General features: G+C 45.1%; 1 protein-coding gene across 2 annotated transcripts; it reads left to right on the top strand.

Annotated features, from left to right (window-relative positions):
- The first annotated feature begins 4,390 nt into the window (after nucleotides 1–4,390).
- LOC131807932 (signal-regulatory protein beta-1-like) lies at nucleotides 4,391–17,522 on the top strand. 2 transcript variants are annotated; one of them, XM_059133711.1, is made up of 6 exons: nucleotides 4,392–4,555; nucleotides 6,843–7,199; nucleotides 12,031–12,345; nucleotides 15,318–15,599; nucleotides 16,446–16,557; nucleotides 16,967–17,522. In XM_059133711.1, the coding sequence occupies exons 1-6, from the start codon at nucleotides 4,483–4,485 to the stop codon at nucleotides 17,034–17,036; spliced, it is 1,209 nt and encodes a 402-aa protein (XP_058989694.1). In that variant the 5' UTR covers nucleotides 4,392–4,482; the 3' UTR covers nucleotides 17,037–17,522. The 2 variants fall into 2 exon arrangements, with proteins under 2 accessions (XP_058989695.1, XP_058989694.1); XM_059133712.1 differs by lacking the exon at nucleotides 12,031–12,345 and having other exon boundaries at nucleotides 4,391–4,555.
- The last annotated feature ends 373 nt before the right edge of the window (nucleotides 17,523–17,895 follow it).

Raw genomic sequence — 17,895 nt, 5'->3', positions numbered from 1 at the left:
TTCAAAACAGACCCAGAATCCAGTCACCCACACCACCTCCAAGGTACTGCCTTGGTCCATGTCAGTGTCTACCCACCTGGATTATTGCTATAATTATTATTATATTTTTATTATTATTATAATTATTGCTAACTCTGCTCCCTGCTCCTACCCTTGCATACCTCAGCCTCTTCCCCTCAGAGCAGCAAGGGATCCCATCATTCCTCCAACCCGTCAGTGCCTGCTGATCTGAATGAAAGCCAAGGGGAGTCCATGATGGCCTACCAGCCCCTGTCCAAGCTGCCCCACCCAACTCCTGTCATGTTCCCATTTGCACACTGGGCTCTCGCCACAACGGACCCTTGACCTTCACAGTCCTCAAGAACTTTGCCTTTGTTCTCCTGTCTTCATGGAACACTCTTCTCCAGGGATCTTCGTAGCCACTCCTTCACTTCTTTCAAATCTCTCCCAAACATCATGTTATTTTCTAAAAAGATTCTGACTGTCCTAAACTTGCCAGGTTGGCTCAGTCAGTGGAGCAGCAACACTTGATCTCAGGATTGTGAGTTCAAGCCCCTCATTGGATGTAGAGATTGCTTTAAAAAAAGTCTTAAAAATGATAATTTAAAAATAAAAAAATTAAAGACTCTGACTGCCCTATATAAACCATCTTTTTGTAAGCCAAGCATCCCATTCCTCAATACACAGTCATATACCTTGGGTAGCATTCTTACCATCCGACAGTCTATGCATGCAGTTGGTGATTACTATGTGACCCACTCACATGCATGTGAGCTCCTTGGGAACAAGGGTGTCGTCTTTGTTCTTCCTCACTGTTCTATCCCCAGTGCCTAGAACAGTGGCTAGACCCAGCTAGATGCTCAATAAAGACTTGTTGCATGAATGATTGATGCTTCCTTAAGAGTTTTGGTTATTTGGAGGCAGTGCCTGTCTGGCTCAGTCAAGAGAAAATGTGACTATTGGTCTCAGGGTCGTGAGTTTGAGTGCCACATTGGGGGCAGAGTTTACTTAATTAAATTTTGTTCCAAGAACTCTGGTTACTTTTTTCAATGTAAAATTGCTGGAAACCAAAAATTGTTCTCCACAAGTCACTTGTTTCTCACACTCAAAAGCCTTAGCTCTACATTCTACTGTCTTGGCTTTGAGTTTAAAAGACCCATCCAGGAACTCAACCAACTCTTGGTTCTTAACACCCTTACTTATGGGGCCTGAGTCTCATGGCCTAATCCTAATGGAAGCTTGGGGGAACAGTCTATATACACGTTGCATGGAAATTTGAAATTTGGGGTTGGGGGTCTTCTGTGTTAACATCCCAAGATTTATCCCACCCCGCAGGCATAAGGCTTACCCCACTTTCCTTTCTCTGATACCTACCAGGAGAGCTAGGCACCAAAATAGAGACCCAAGAAGTCTGTCTTTTTGTTCCCTGATAACATCCACCCAGGGGAGCTTCCAACATGAAGAGGAAAGCCCAGCCTTGACCAAGTGGGGTCCAAAATGAAATAGCTGTGAAGCCACCACTGTGATTTACTCTGTGAGTGTTAGGCTCCAAGGGTTTCCAGGGATGGAGGAGACCAAGAAGGAACAAAGGGAGGAGAAAGCAGCTGTAAGATGTCCAAGAAGACCAGGGTCCTGTGGCTCTACCACTTCTGGGAAGAACCAGACCAGAGGCCACCATCTGGGGTCACCGCACACATGCTCACCATGAATCCGCCATTCCCTCCTGAGTTTAAAAACACCTGTTGAGTATCCTCAGCGGGACACAGAGCAGACCCAACCCCTGTTCTCTCTGACGCATACATTCTAGTGGGCAAGAGAAACAGTGAAAAGAAATACATGATTACAAATTCTGAGAGGTCATTAAGGGTGCTCTGGGTTTGTCCATAATGAAGAGGAGAAGTGGGTGGGCATCCCCAGAACACGGAACAGAGGGAGGAGCAAGGGGCCTGAGCCCCTGTGAAAGGCCAATGCAGCGGAGCCCAAACATGAGGGAAGAGCAAGGAAGTGAGTCTGACAGAGCAGTTAGAGCAGTCAGGCACATGAGGAGAATCCCAGGTGACCCTAAGAGCCCTGGGAAGCCATTTAAAGAGAGTGACAAGCTCAGATGTCTCATCTAAAAGCAGTACTCTGGCTCCAGTGTGAGGAGAAGACCGCATGCAACAGGGGAACAGAGGTGAACTGACAGGCAGATGTGACCATGGAGAGACACACATGGGAGGATTTAGGATGGGTTTAGATGAAAGCATGTGGGGGGAGGGGGAGAGGGTGTCACCAAAAATGACATCAACATCTCCAGCTGGACTAAGTGGCTCACAGGGGGTGTCAAACACTGAAATGGGGACACAGACAGAGAGCCCGAGGGGAGTGCATAATGAGAACGGTTTGCAGGTGCCGAGCAAACAGTATGATATGGGCGTGGAGGTGACTTGGCCACAGTCGTGCAGAGACCAGGTGGGCCCAGGATTCCAACCAAGGTCCTTTGGGCCCCTAAGCCTGTCTCCTAAGGCCAGATTCAATGGTCCCTGCCAGTAAGGGCACCAAGCCCAGTAAAGATGGTAGACACTAATGAGGAGGGATGGGGAACAAGGTTGCCACGGGCAGTGTTGGAGTCACTTTTGCAGTGTAACAAAACACCCCAAAACTTAGGGGTGGTAAACAACCATTTCATTATTTTTTTAAATATTTTATTTCTTTATTTGAGAGAGAGAGAAAGAGCACGAGCAGGGAAAGAGGCAGAAGGAGAGAGAAAGTGAGAAGCAGGCTCTCCACTGAGCAGGGAACCTGACACACGGGCTGGATCCCAGGACCCTGAGATCAGGACCTGAGCCGAGGGCTTAATGGACTGAGCCCCTTGGTGCCACAACAAGGATTTCATTGTGATCAGTGATCCTACGATCAGAAATTCAGACAGGGCATAAGAATGGCTTGTCTCCTCTGTATGATGTCTGGGGCCTTGGCTAGGGGTGACAACTTCTAGGGTCTGACCATCCAGAAGCTTCTTCATTGACATGCCTAATGATTAATGCTGGCTACTGGACTCTGTGCTGGGCTTTTAGCTAGGACTCCTGCGTGTATCCCTACAGTGTGGTCTTTGTGTGTGAGCTAGTTTGGGCTTCCTCCTAGCCCTGCAGCAAGATTCCAAAAAGGAGCTGCCCAGGAGAGCAGGGAAAAAGTACAGGGAAGTTTTATGGTCAAGCTTTGGAAGTTACCTCACTACCTGTGTTATCACAAGCCTGCAGAGGGGAAAGGAATACTTACCCACTTCTCAATGAGAGGCATGTCAAAGAGCATGAGAAAAACTATAGCTGCAGTCAGCTCTGGAAAATACAACCTGTCACCACTGGGTTGGAATAATGGAGCCAAAAGGAACACTCAGGCCAGTGCCTTCTCAAGGGTCCCACAGTTGAGCTCTCTCAGGGAGGAAAAAATAAAAAGCTAGAACAATAATAGCATCTTAGGGAAAGAGGAAACATGTTCTATGACAGAACAATCAAATCCCATCTCTGACTCCCTTTTGGGTTCTGCCATTTAGCATCACCAACATCCAAGTCAGCGGCTGGGATGGAGGTGAGGGCTGGGAACCGTGGGGAAACTAAGTCACAGAAGGCAGGGTCCATTGTGGGCCCCACAAAAGTGAGGAGCTCCCAGCTTCTTGGGCTCGAGACGCAGTCTTGTGTGCTGGCTGTTGGTGCTCAGGACAAAAGAGGGGGTGCGCTTTTGATATCAAGTTTCTCCTCTTCATGCACCCCCTCTGCCCAGAGCTGGCCCCAGAGCTGGGGAAACAGAAGAGGCACCCCTCCTCCTCCTCCTGGGCGTGGGGTGTGTTGTTGTCCCTGCAGGATGAACATGCTGATATCCCTTCCTCACGCAGGCCTCCTTCACCCTCTAAAACAGAAGCCATCCTCCCCCTCCGAAGACCGAACTCCTCATTCACCGGAAGCCCCTTCCCCTGCAAGTGTACCCTCAAACCCAGGGGTGCCCATGGGTGCCCAGGGACTCATGTTTACCAGTGATCCCCCTGAAATGGGGAAAACAGGGCTCCCCCTCCCTGGAGGCTGTATTCCCAGGAGCCTTCCTCCTGGACAGCTGGCGGTTCATTGAGCCCAGGGTGTTGCATGGTTCCCAAAGATGGAACACACTCTCCACTCTGATGGGCCATGTACCTTTGTGCTCTGGGGTGAGAAAGGGACAGCAGGCCCTCAGACCTGGAGCCAAGGGGCCTGGGGACATAACCCTGGCCCTAAGGGGGCCTGCCACAACTCTCCAATCATCTTGGGAGCCTTCTGTTGGTAATTTCCCAGCTGGTTCTGATTCCTATTTCACAATCTAGAAGCAGAAACTGAAAACCCCAGAGCTCGTTCCACCCATCACAGTCACTTCCCCTTATGTGAGGGACATGAGACTTCCCCTCTCATCACAGAGCAGAGTCCCGAGGCCTCTGCCGGGCAACATTCACCCGGAGTGGGGCTCCGGACCACCAGGATGCCCACATCTGCCTCCCCACCCCAGCTGCCGGGGCCATCCCTGCTGCTGCCTCTGCTGCTGGGCCTCACAGGTGAGTGTCGCCCTTCCTTGCGGAGCCCCGTGCAAGGAACTCACCTGAGTGTGGCCCAGGGGAGGGCTTCCCCACTGGCAGTAGAGAGGAGGGATCTCCTTTCAAAGTTCTCTTTCTTCACTACAGCTTCATCTTGAAGACACTTCTCTAAATGTTTTCTTTTACAATAAGGCCCTCCCAAATGAATGTTCCCAGAGCTTATTCCTCGGAGGGCTCCTTTCCTCTCCCACTCAGGTCCAGACAGGATTCACCCCACCAGGAGTTTCTCAGTGCCAGGGGTTCCCAGTCCCGCCTCACTTCCCACCCTCCTGTCACCCTGTGAAGCCTCCATGATCCCCTGTCGTTTGACCTGCAGAACCTGGGCCCATCCTCTGGGAGGAGGTAGGGGTGCAGTATCAGACTCCTGCAGAAAACCCTAGAGTCTGGGAGTCAGAGCCGCCCTAATTCAGCCGGAGATCTTGATAGGTAGATAGATAGATAGATGGCAAGTACTCCACCTGCCATGCAGAGAGATTAGAAAACTGATAAGTGGTGCTTTGTAAACTATTAAGTCCCACAAAATCTCAGCATTCTAAAATTATATTCTTTTTTTTATTATTATTGTGTTATGTTAGTCACCATACAGTACATCATTAGTTTTGATGGAGTGTTCCATGATTCATTGTTTGCATCTAACACTCAGTGCTCCATGCTATCCATGCCCTCCTAATACCCATCACTGGGCTCACCCGGCCCCACACCCTCCTCCCCTCTAAAACTCTCCGTTTGATTCCTGGAGTCCACAGTCTCTCATGGTTTGTCTCCCCCTCTGATGTCTCCTCTTTCATTTTTGTTAATGTCTCTTAATGTCCTCCATGTTATTCCTTATATTCCACAAATAAGTGAAATCATATGACAACTGTCTTTCTCTGTTTGACTTATTTCACTCAGAATAATCTCCTCCTGTCCCTTCTGTATTGATACAAAAGTTGGGTGTTCATCCTTTCTAATGGTTGAGTAATATTCCATTGTATATATGGACCACATCTTCTTTATCCATTCATCTGTTGAAGGGCATTTCGGCTCTTTCCACAATTTGGCGATTGTGGCCAAAGCTGTTATGATGCTATGAACATTGGCGTACAGATGGCCCTTCTTTTCACTACATCTGTATCTTTGGGGTAAATACCCAGTAGTGCAATTGCAGGGTCATAGGGTAGCTCTACTTTTAATTTCTTAAGGAATCTCCACACTGTTTTGCAAAGTGGCTGCACCAACTTGCATTCCCACCAACAGTGTAAGAGGGTTCCCCTTTCTCCACATCCTCTCCAACACTTGTTATTTCTTGCCTTGTTAATTTTTGCCATTCTAACTGGTGTAAGGTGATATCTCAGTGTGATTTTGAGTTGAATTTCCCTGTTGGCTGATGATGATGAGCACTTTTTCATGCGTCTTTGGAGAAGTATCTGCTCATGTCTTCTGCCCATTTTTTGACTTATCTGGTTTTTTTTTTTAATTTATTTATTCTTGATTGGGAATTAGCCCTGCCTGTCTGCTCCCTTCTCCCCAGAGCTGACCCTGGATCCACAGACAGATGAAGTGCCCCCTTTCCTTCCCAGTGAGTTGACATCTCAGTTGACATCCTGGACAGAGGCTGTCCAGGAAAGTGGTTAAAAGCACAGATATTTTTTGAAGATCCAGAGTTCAAATCCAAGTTCATCGCTTATAGTTTATTTGGCTTGGAACAAGTTGTGAATTTCTCTGCGTCTCATTTTCTTGTCTGGGAACAGGGATGAATAATAATAATGCCGTTCTCACAGAGTAATGGTGGGAATTGAATGAGTCAGTTAATGTATCGAAGAGCTCAGAGTGATGTCTGGTACCCAGAAGCATCTATGGAAACTCGCTGTCAAATCCTTGCAGTGTTTAGTGAATGCAAATGCAAACACCTCAGAACGGTCCTGCTGATTCTGGCCATTACAGCACTCACTCATGTCCTTGACAACCCATGTCTTCTTTGAAAATTGGCAACACTGATGGAGAAAGGCTTGATCCATCCTGCTTGACTGAGGAAACCACCAAAAGCGGAGGGAGGGGCTTGGCCCAAACAGCAGCAGGCTTGTCTGAGCTAGAGTCGGGCTTTGAGCCCACATCAGCCTGACTCCAGGTCCACACACTCTGGGTCCTTCAGGCACAGTCCCCTGAGTGTTTTTCCATGGTTTTTAGATTCAGTCTCACGACAAAGCCATAAGAGAAGCCCTCTGGGCCAGGCAGGGGACATGTGGAGCTCACTTGTATTTCCCTCCAGGTGTGGCCGGTGAGGAGGGGCTGCAGGTGATCCAGCCTGACAAGTCAGTGTCTGTCGCAGCCGGACAGATAGCCACTCTGCGCTGCACCCTAACCTCCCTGATCCCCACAGGGCCTGTTCAGTGGTTCAGGGGGACAGGGCCAGGCCGGGAGTTAATCTTCAGTTTCAAAGGAGGCCACTTCCCCCGAGTAACAAATGCTTCTGACACCACAAGGAGAAACAGCATGGACTTTTCCATCCGCATCAGTAACGTCACCCCAACAGACACCGGAACCTACTACTGTGTGAAGTTCCAGAAAGGGACCCCTGATGATGTGGAGTTTAAGTGTGGACCAGGCACCAGGATGTTTGTACATGGTAAGTCCAGATCCCTGAAAAACCCAGCCTGATTGTTCTAAAGACAGATCACAAGCTTAAGGCTCTCAGCCCAAGGCTCCCTCTTTGTCAGCGCTTATGTTAAAGTTGAGGATAGAAGATGGGGATAGTGAGAAATCATAGCATGGAAGCAGGGTGAAACATGATCCCAGGGCTCCTAGCAATAGAGTCCTACCCTTTAGAATCTTACATTTTCAAAGGCCACAAAGTAGATCAGAAAGCAGAGTGAGTAAAATTGCAGACACCAGGACCAAATGGCCTGGATTCAACTTCTAATTCTGCCATTTTCAAGCTGTGTGGCTTTAGCAACTTTCTTAAATTCTCAGTGTCTCCATTTTCTCATCTGTGAGGAAGGGATAATAATAGTACTCACCTCGTAGACTTGTTATTTGGAGTACAAACGTAAATGAGTTTATAAATGTGAAACACTTAGAAGAGCACCTGTAACATAATTATTGTGTTAGCGTATATCATCACTATGATGATATAGTGAACTGGAAACAGTTTGATGTTTTCATGTGTTGTATTTAAGCTTTGCGATGCAGGACCGGAGCATCATTAGGTCGAGGGCTAATATTTTTTTTCTTTTTTAACAATTAAAGAAAAAGATTTTATTTATTTATTTGAGAGAGCTAGTAGACAGAGCAGCAAGCAGAGGGAAAAGGAGAAGCAGGCTTCCTGCTGAGCAGGGAGCCTGATGCAGGGCTCAATCCCAGGACCCTGGGATCATGACCTGAACTGAAGGCAGCCACTTAACCGACTGAGCCACCCAGGAGCCCCTTTTTTTCTTTTTTACCTCTTACTGAGGCAGAACCATCAATCTGTTTCCAGGTAATTTAACCAGGTCCCAAAACAAGTTCAAGCATATTTAGAGGATATACAAAATATCCAACACCAAACAAAGGAAAATTCACAGCTTATAGCTACCAAGCTGACAGATGGTAACTACAGTTATCATGGTGAGCACAGAATAATATATAGAATTGTGGGATCGCAGTCAGTCAAGAAAAAAGAAAGGGTGCACAAATTACCAATATCAAAACTGAGAGATGAGGCACTAGGCTGGCTCAGTTGGAAGAGCATGTGACTACTGAGTTCAGGGTCATGGGTTTGAGCCCCACCTTGGATGTGCAGAGATTATAAATAAATAAATAAATAAACTTTTTTTAAAAAAAAGGATGAGAGAGGTAACATCCCCACATTTCCCACAGATATTAAGGAAACTTTGTGAAAAATTTTACACCTATAAACTCAACAACTTAGAGAAAATGCACAAATTCCTTGGAAGGCATGGGCTACCAAAGCTCACTCCAAATGTCAATAGCCTGATTATTTCTATATTTATTAAAGAAATTGAATTTGGTAGTTTAAAAAGCCTCCCACAAACAATAGTCCAGGCTCAGACGACTTCACTGAGAACTCTACCAAGCACTGAAGAAAGAAATGCTAACAATTCTACACAAATTATTCCAGAAAATTGGAGTGATGCTTCCCAATCCATCCTTAAAACCAACATTACTGTGATACTAAAACCAGATAAAGAAAACTTGAGTCTAATATCCCTCATAAACATAGAATTTTTATAAACCTACAAAAATCATACAGTGTAGTATTGGCATCAGGATAAACTAGTAGATGGGGAGCCTGACTGGCTGGCTCAGTCAGAGGAGTGTGCAACTCTTGATCTTGGGGTCATGAGTTTGAGCCCCACGTTGGGTATAGAGATTACTAAAAATAAATAAACTTAAACAAAAGATAGACAAATAGATCAATGAAAAAATAATGGAAACAATACCATGCATGCAGTCAATTGATTTCTTTAAAAAAAAAAAAAAAAACTAAAGGCAATCTCATGGAGAAAGAAGTCTTCAACAATTGTGGAGGATCGATTGGAACATTAGTAAGCAAACCAATGGAACAGAATAAAAAATCCAGAACCACTCCTCCCACCACAAGCCAAAAGTAATCCCACATGGATCAGATATTTAAATAATGAAACTGTGCAAGTATGAGAAGCAATCATGTCTGGATTCTTTTGAAACCCAGAAGTGGGGAAAACCTTCCCAACTATAATTCAAAATACAGAAACAAAAAGAGAAAAAAATGACAATTTGATCATATTGTACAAAAAGAAACTTGTGTGTGGAAGTGTGTGTGCATACACTATTTTGTGACTTATAATACAAAGATTCACCCCTAACATACAAAGAGAGCTTCTAAAAAAATTTTTAAAGATTTTATTTATTTATTTGACAGACAGAGATCACAAGCAGGCAGAGAGGCTGGCAGAGAGAGAAGGGGAGGCAGGCTCTCTGGCCAGCAGAGAGCCTGATGCGAGGCTCGATTCCAGGACCCTGAGATCATGACCTGAGCTGAAGGCAGAGGCTTTAACCCATTGAGCCATCCAGGTGCCCCGAGAGCTTCTAAAATTTTACAACAAGCAATTTTATAGAATTATGGGCAGTAAATATGAGAAGACAATTTATAGAAAGTGAAATAAAAACATCTTCTATATATATGAGTGTGTTCAATCACACTCACATGAAAGGATATGCAATTTAAAACTACACTGGGACACAACCTCTCACCTATCTGCTTGGCCAAAAATCCAAAAGTTTGACAACACTCTCTGTTGGAGGAGCTGTAGGGAAATTGATACTTCCATATTTTGTATGTGGAAATTCAAAATCATGGAAGTCGTAAAGAAGTGGATTTAACAATATTTAGCCAAATTGCCTATTACATAGACATATATACATTACCCTGTGACCTAACAATCTCACTTCTAGAAACTTATCCTAAAGACATACTGACACAAGTGTAAAATGATTTATGATTAGGCTCTTGATTACAACACTATGTGTAAGAATAAAAGAGAGAGTTTAAATAAATTATGGTAGAATCACATAATGGAGTACTATAACTTTAAAAATGCACAAGAAGAAGTCGGCACTTGGCTTCAGCATGACCCACAGGATATCATTAAACAAGAAAAGTAGTGTGAGGAAGAGTGGGTGGAGCAGACAATCTTTTATGTTAAGAAGAGCAGGAAATACAAAAGCGGGAAATGTCCACATTTGGTTATCTTATTTTGAAAGAGGAATAAAAGCACAGAGGATTACAGTTACTTCTTAATTCTTAACATATACATGCTGAGGTGGTTGTGAATGAAATGACAGTGTCTAGTTTTGCTTTAAAGTAACACAGTGGGTGGTAGACCTATAAATGAAACATTTGTTGATAATTGCCAAAGTCCCAGGATGAGTACTTAGTATTTTTCTTTTGAGAGAGAGAGCAAAGAGGTGTGAGCAGCAGGGGAGGATGAGGGGAAGGATGAGCAAGTGTTAAGCAGGATCCACGCCCAACATGGAGCCCGGACCTGGGACTTGATCTCATCACCCTGAGATCACGAACTGAGCCATAATCAAGAGCTGGAGGCTTAACTGACTGAGCCACCCAGGCACCTGTGTATTCCGTATTTTTAAGGTGTGTTATAAAAGGTTTGTCTTAACCCAAGCCTGTATACTTCCAGAAAAGTCTTTCTGCATTCCCAGGGGGTTCAGGTACCCTAAATTGAAGTCACTACAGTACTTAGCAGTATCCAGCAGTCTGGGAGGAGTTATACCCATTGGCAGAAAGTTTAGGAATGAATTTGTCCTAGGTTCATAAAAACTAAGCAAATAAAAAGAATAAGGCAATTAGGGGCACCCAGCTGGCTCAGTCAAAAGAGCATGTGACTCTTGATCTCAGGGTCATGAGTTCAAGCCCCACATTGGGTGTGGAAATTACTTAAATAAATAAAAACTTTAAAAGAGAGAGAGAGGGAATTAAAAACTGGGAAAACAAAAAGTGTACAAAGAAAGGAAATGTAAGCATGATATACTGCATGGCCCAGTTGTAAAAAATGTTTCATTGGTCATTATAATATAAATGCTGACTACTAAAAAAATAAAAGACTCTGATGTGTCTATGATAAGAAGATGTAAGGAAAGGAAGTATCAATGGCATGTGAAGGAAGATAAGAGTTAAGCCATCATCTTCCATAGTAGTAGGTCTATTCAAAATACATAAAACTGAAAAAAAAGGAGATAATTATATAAGCACCTTATTGAGAAACACAGAGAGGGGGGCACCTGGGTAACTCAGTCGGTTAAGCATCCAGTTCTTGATTTCAGCTCAGGTCATGATCTCAGAGTTGTGGGATCGAACCCCATGTTGGGCTCCACTCTGAGTTTGGAGCCTGCTTAAGATTCTCTCCTTCTCCCTCTGTCCCTCCCTGCTCATGCACATGCACTCTCTCTCTCTCTCAAAAAAAAAAAAAAAAAAAAAAAAAGAGAGAGAGAGAGAGAGAGAGAAAGAGAGAGAGAAGAAAGAAGAAGATAGAAACATGACGAGAAATGCCCAATGAATCAGCTAAAATAATTATAAGTGGTTGGTCCATAATTTTCTCCTAGGAGAGGAAGCAAGGGACGTGATGTTTTTAGTTCCATAAGTTAAATGACTTTTTAAACAATGTATTTCAGGAAGGAGGGAAGAGAGGGAAGGGGAATGACAAATTCCAATCTGTATTTTAACATGATCACCATGGTCTGGTGTCGAGTGCTGATGGCAAGTGCTGAGAAGCAGTCCATGAGGCCAGTTGGCAAGCTGTTAGGGTAAGAAGGGTCATAATAAAAATTACACGGAGGAGTAAACTGGAGATGAGAGATTGAGTAAGTCTAGCTGGGGGAACCATAAGGGTAGATATCACACTGGAAATTAACTTGTCGTCTTCATTTTTCTCTCTTCTCTCTCATCTTCACTTTGGCCAAAGCTAAGCCCTCTCTTCCAGAGATTTATGGCCCCTCCAGCAGGGCCAGCCCAGGCCAGATAATGAATCTCACCTGCACATCAACTGGCTTCTTTCCCAAAAACATACAGCTGAAATGGTTTGAAAAGGATGTGGAGCTTCCAGCCTTTCAGACCCTCGTCTTCCGGCCTGGAGATGCCGAATCCTACACCATCTTCAGCACAGTGCTGGTGACCCTTGACTTATCCTTACTCCACTCCCAGGTCACCTGCCAAGTGACTCACAGTACATTGCACAGCCCCCTCAGTAGGCACGTGAACATCTCCAGATTCCTCCAAGGTAAGGGCCCTCCCCAGCCAAGTGGCCAACACTTGGTGACCACCACTGGTTCCCTAATTGGAGGACTTCACCTGCCTCCTCCCATTTATTCTTCCTTAAATCCCCTGTGAGATGGGTACAAAGTTCCCTATCTTATCCGACCATCCTCTTCTTACAAGATGCCATAATCGGGTCCTTGGCGTTCAGAGTTCCCTTTGCTCTCTTGTATTTGGGAGATAGAAGTTCATTCATTCATTCAACAAGTGTTTATTGAGCAATCATATGTGGCAGCATTATTCTAGGTGCTGGGGATTCCGTGGTAAACAGAACAGACCTAGTTGTGCTCCACTGAGCTCAGTCACATGAACCCCATCAACAAGATGCAAAAAATATACAGTTCTAGGGGTGCCTGGGGGGCTCAGTGGGTTAAGCCTCTGCCTTTGGCTCAGGTCATGATCTCAGGGTCCTGGGATCAAGCCCCGCATCAGGCTCTCTGCTCAGCGGGGAGCCTGCTTCCCCCTCTTTCTTTAACTGCCTCTCTGCCTACTTGTGATCTCTCTGTCAAATAAATAAATAAAATCTTTTTTAAAGAAAACCAACTATACAGTTCCAATTTTTTTAAATATTTATTTATTTGAGAGAGACAGAGAGTGCAGGGAGGAGGAGCAGAGGGAGAGGGAGATCCCAAGCAGACTCCCCACTGAGAATAGAGCCCAACACGGAGCTCCATCTCCTTTCTTTAAAAACCATCTCCTTTCTTTAAAAAGCAGTGGCTTACTGCTGCTCTTACAAAAAAAATAAAATAAAATCCTTATCAGGGCATTCAACAGCAATCTTCAAACATTTTTGTTCATAAAGCCCTGAGATAATTGTGAAGAACTATGTGGCTCCTCATGCATTTAAAAGTTAACATCCAGAATTGTTCATCACAGACTTTAATGGTTGCACAGGCCAGAACCCCTGGAACATAACAAATGTTACATCTCTCTGAAATGTTCAAAGAAAAATAAGGTCATACTGATTTGATACCACCATCATCCATTACAACAGACATAAATAAGCTCTTCTTAAATAAACATAAATTTTATAACATCCCTTTTTCCTCTTAAATTTGTATTTCCATTCTAATTTCCTGGGGAGAAATTTATCCTACTGTAAATTTATTTTATATTTGAAAATCCTGGGGCGCTTGGGTGGCTCAGTGGGTTAAAGCCTCTGCCTTCAGCTCAGGTCATGATCCCGGGGTCCTGGGATCAAGCCCTGCATTGGGCTCTCTGCTCAGAGGGGAGCCTGCTTCCCTCTCTCTCTCTGCCTTCTTGTGATCTCTTTCTGTCAAATAAATAAATAAAATCTTAAGAAAGCCTTTACAGACCACATCATCACACATTCATAGAGAACTATGAGAAAACAGAGAACTACAATAAATATATATATGTATTGAATTTTATATTATATATAACTTATATATAATATTCAATACACATAAATTGAATTTTTAAAACTTTTGGTTATGACCATAGGCTCTAAGTGTTAAAAATAAAAATTCATTTGGATTGAATTACACAATTGATCAAAACAATCTAAATATCTGAAAAATTCTGATAAATAATTATCAAAATAGCCATTAAAATGTAATCCAATTTTGAACTGTCCTTTTATTTTGTGCTGCAGAGTCTTTACACCAAGGGCACTGCACCATAACTAGATTCGGGGTGTGTGGGAGGAAGATCTTCCCTCGATAAGGTTGGGAGAAGGACTGAGGAGCAGGAGGAAGGAATAGGCATCTTCAGGCAGATAAGTTTCAGGAAAGAATCATATGAGGGTTCGGGATCTGGAAATTGACTGTATTAAACTACCAATGTATGGATTCCTTAGGATGTCCTTATGTGCCCCCAGAAATAAGTGTAGCACCAGTCTTCATGGTCACGGGCTGTGAATTTGGCTTCATCTTGCCCATGCTCCCCCCCACTCACTCTAATCATCTTTCTGTCCTAGGATACGCTAGGCTTCACCTCAGGACCTCTACCCATGCCCTTCCCTCTGCCTGAGACACCCTTCCCCACACCTACCTGGCCTCCCCCAGAGCCTTCCTTCCTCTGGCCCTCCACCAACCCCTTTGCTTAGTGTTCCAGTGACCAGGACTGCATAACAAATTTTCCCCAAACATATTCCAATGCTCTAAACTTACTCCAAATCTCCCAAATTATTATGCTTACGTATTCTGTGGGGTAGGAATTTGGAGAGGGCCTGGCAGGGATGGCCTGTCTTGGCCCCATGATGTCTGAGACCTCAGCTGAAGGACTCCAGGGCTGAGGTTATCACAAACCTGCCTCACTAACATGTCTGGTCATTGGTGCTGGCTATGGGCTTGGGGCTTCAGTTCTTCTTGACATCAGCCTCTCCTGATCATCTTTCCCCACAGGCTAGTCTGAGCATCCTTGTAGATTGGTGGCTATGTTCCAAAAGTGAATATCCCAAGGGGAAGTCTCATGAACTTTGATGACCAACCTTTAGAAGGTACAATGTCACCTCTGCTGTACTCTCTTCACCAGGCAGTCACAAAGTCCCAACCAGGTTCCAGAGAAGTCCACTCCCCTTCTGGTGGGGAGAGGCAAGGTTCTGGAAGACATCTGGGAACTTGCCGTGGTCATTTTTAGAAAACACAATCCGCCACACATAGTTAACTGCTATTCATGTGTCATACTTCTGCTGAAAGGTCACTTCTTCCAGAAACTCTTCCCTAACCTGCCCCAACTCCAGACCAGGTCAGTTGCCCCCGTGTAGGTTCTCAGAACCCCTATGAGGATCACGTGACTGCTCTTCTTCTGCCCTATCCTCCCTGCCAGAACAGGAGCTCTGTTAGGCAGGGACTCTGTCTGTCGTGCTCACTGCTCTACCCCAGAACCAAGGGCAGGGCCTAGAAAGGTAAGGAGGCTCCTTGAGCATCTTTTGCTGGAGGGAAGGAAGGAATGAAGGAAGGGCTATTGTTTCAGTTATACCCACAGTGACCATATCCGTCCACCGGGTCCCAAGCCTCCAGCTGGCCATCCTCATCTGCCATGTGCAAAGGTTCTACCCTGAAGTCATACAAATCACCTGGCTGGAGATGAACAGAAGTATTAAGGCCTATGAGACTTGTGCCCCTACCAAGGACCCCGATGGCACATTCAACCAAGACAGTCGTATCCTGGTTTACATCTCAGAGGACAGAGCACCATTCACCTGCCAAGTGGAGCAAGAGGCCCAGCCACTGATCCAGGCCAGCGTGCCACTGAGTGAGTTCAGAGAAGAGTCAGCATGTTTGGGTGACTGGGGGAGTGGGGTGGACGTGGAGGGGGTAATAACCAGTGGGGGGAAGGCCGTAAAGGTTCAGACCTGGACACAGACAGGCCAGGTTCACATGCTGGCTCTGCCATGTTTGTCATGTGTGACCCTGAGGAAGTCACTTCCCCTTTCTGTACCTCAGTTCCTTCTTCTATAAAACGGGACAGCAATTAGAGCCACCTCTACGGAGTGTGCTGCCTTAGGGACCAAAGGGCAGGAAGTACCGCTTCTGTCACACAGCGGGATCCAGACCACGCACCCACGCGACCAGCTCTTCCAGCGAATAACTAAGTTTGTATGAGCTATGATCCCCCATCCACCCCCACACACACAAATGGAATGTTATACAGCAATAAAAATGGGTGAACTACAGCTATACACAATAATATGGATAAATCTTAGCAAAAAAAATACTAGGAGTGAGTAAGCCTCCATCATACAGCATGATATCACATTCATAAAGCTAAAAACAGCTAATAAAGGGTTTCTAGGGATACATATAAATAGGATAAACCCATATCTTTTCTGAAAGGATGATTCAACAGTTACTGAGATTCAACAGTTACTGAGTACCCGTTAGGTACGCCATTGGGGTGTTCTCATGTGATACAGAAATGTTCTAAGGTATACATTATCATCCCCATTTTAAAGATAAGGAAACTGAGGCTTAGAGAGGTGAGGGGATTCCCTCTCAGTCTAAGCTTAGTCTTGGTACCTGAGTCAGGAGGGAGGCTGGGCCTGCCTTGGGGCTGAGTGGTGGGAAATGGAAGCCATGTCCATCCTAATTATCTTTCCAGATGCCAGAGCATCCAGCTCCTTCTCTGGAACCCTCATCCTGCTTGGCTGGAAGTTGTTTCCCCTGACGGCACTTTGCATCATCTATGTCCTCAAGAGGAGATTCCCTTCCCAGTAAGGGGGACCTCAGAGAGGGGTTGGGATTCCCCAGGGGTGGGGAGACTCCAGGCCAACAGGGGGCACTGTGAGGAGAAGTCATGCATCACTCCCATTTCCCACCAACCTTGAAGGCATGTGGAAAACAAAGGGCCCCTAAGATCCAGACCCCAATCTCTTCAGCCTTCCCCTCTGCCCCTCACAGCTCCAGTATGAAGATATACAAAGATGCAGGCTCCTTGGTCTAGGCAGGGGGAGCACAGAAGGAGGGAAAGTTAATATGGAGATAGCACTCTTGAGGTGGTCTGTGAGGAGAAGTCTGAGAACAAGGGCTTTGCCCCAGGTTCCTGCTTCCCCTGCAGTTCACAGGCACCACAAGGCCCTCCTCAGGGGCACAGAACCCTCAGTCCCCTCCTGTTTTATATAGGAGGACTGATCCAAGAGAGGCCCTGGCCATGAAGTCTGCAGCGACTCCCAAAGCTTCTCCTGCCTCGTGAGTCTTCTGAGACCTTCTGCACTGGCTGTCCCTCGCTGTTTCCTGCAGCCCCCAGAGAAAGTGAGAACCTGGACCTTGAGGGTTAGTCGGGAGAGGTAGGCTCTCACATCGTATGAAAGAAAAGAAGCTTCTCTGGGGATTCTGGACATGAAGTTCATGACCCTGAGCAAGAAACTCAGCAGAGCAAAAAAAAAAAAAAGAAACTCAGCAGAGCAAAACAAGCTCCTACCCAAGGAGGAACACAGACCTGCAAATTCTGAAGGCTCCTCCCAACTCCTCAAGGAAAGCCCATGGTGGGCACCCAAACTCTCAGGAAACCTTGACAGCACCATCATTAAAATGGGATTAAAAGAAACTCTTATAGCCAATAAACATATGAAGAGATGTTCAGTCTCATCAGTAATCAGGAAAAGCCAAAGGAAAACCACACCGAGGTGCCATTTTTTCCCTATTCCAATAGGAAAAATAAAAAAGCAACTGGCTCTTTCTTATGTTGTTGATAGGTATGTAACTTGGCACAGCTACTTCGGAAGACAGTTTGGAAACTCTGAACTTGAACATTCATGTACTCCATAACCTGTTATTTCTGCCTTTGAGTTATATATACCCAAAAAAAAACTCTTCACATGTGCTCCAAAAGATATATTCAAGTATACCCATGGTAGCATGGTTTCAAATTAGAAAAACCTGAAAGAAAATCCAAATCCACAGCCACAGGGTTATGAGCAAATAATTTAGTACAATCCCAGAATGGAATGTTATACAGCAATAAAAATGGGTGAACTACAGCTATACACAATAATATGGATAAATCTTAGCAAAAAAAAATACTAGGAGTGAGTAAGCCTCCATCATACAGC

This window comes from Mustela lutreola, chromosome 9, assembly GCF_030435805.1.
Source record: "Mustela lutreola isolate mMusLut2 chromosome 9, mMusLut2.pri, whole genome shotgun sequence".
Classification (NCBI taxonomy): Eukaryota; Metazoa; Chordata; class Mammalia; order Carnivora; family Mustelidae; genus Mustela; species Mustela lutreola.
This window is presented reverse-complemented; position numbering and strand designations above follow the sequence as displayed.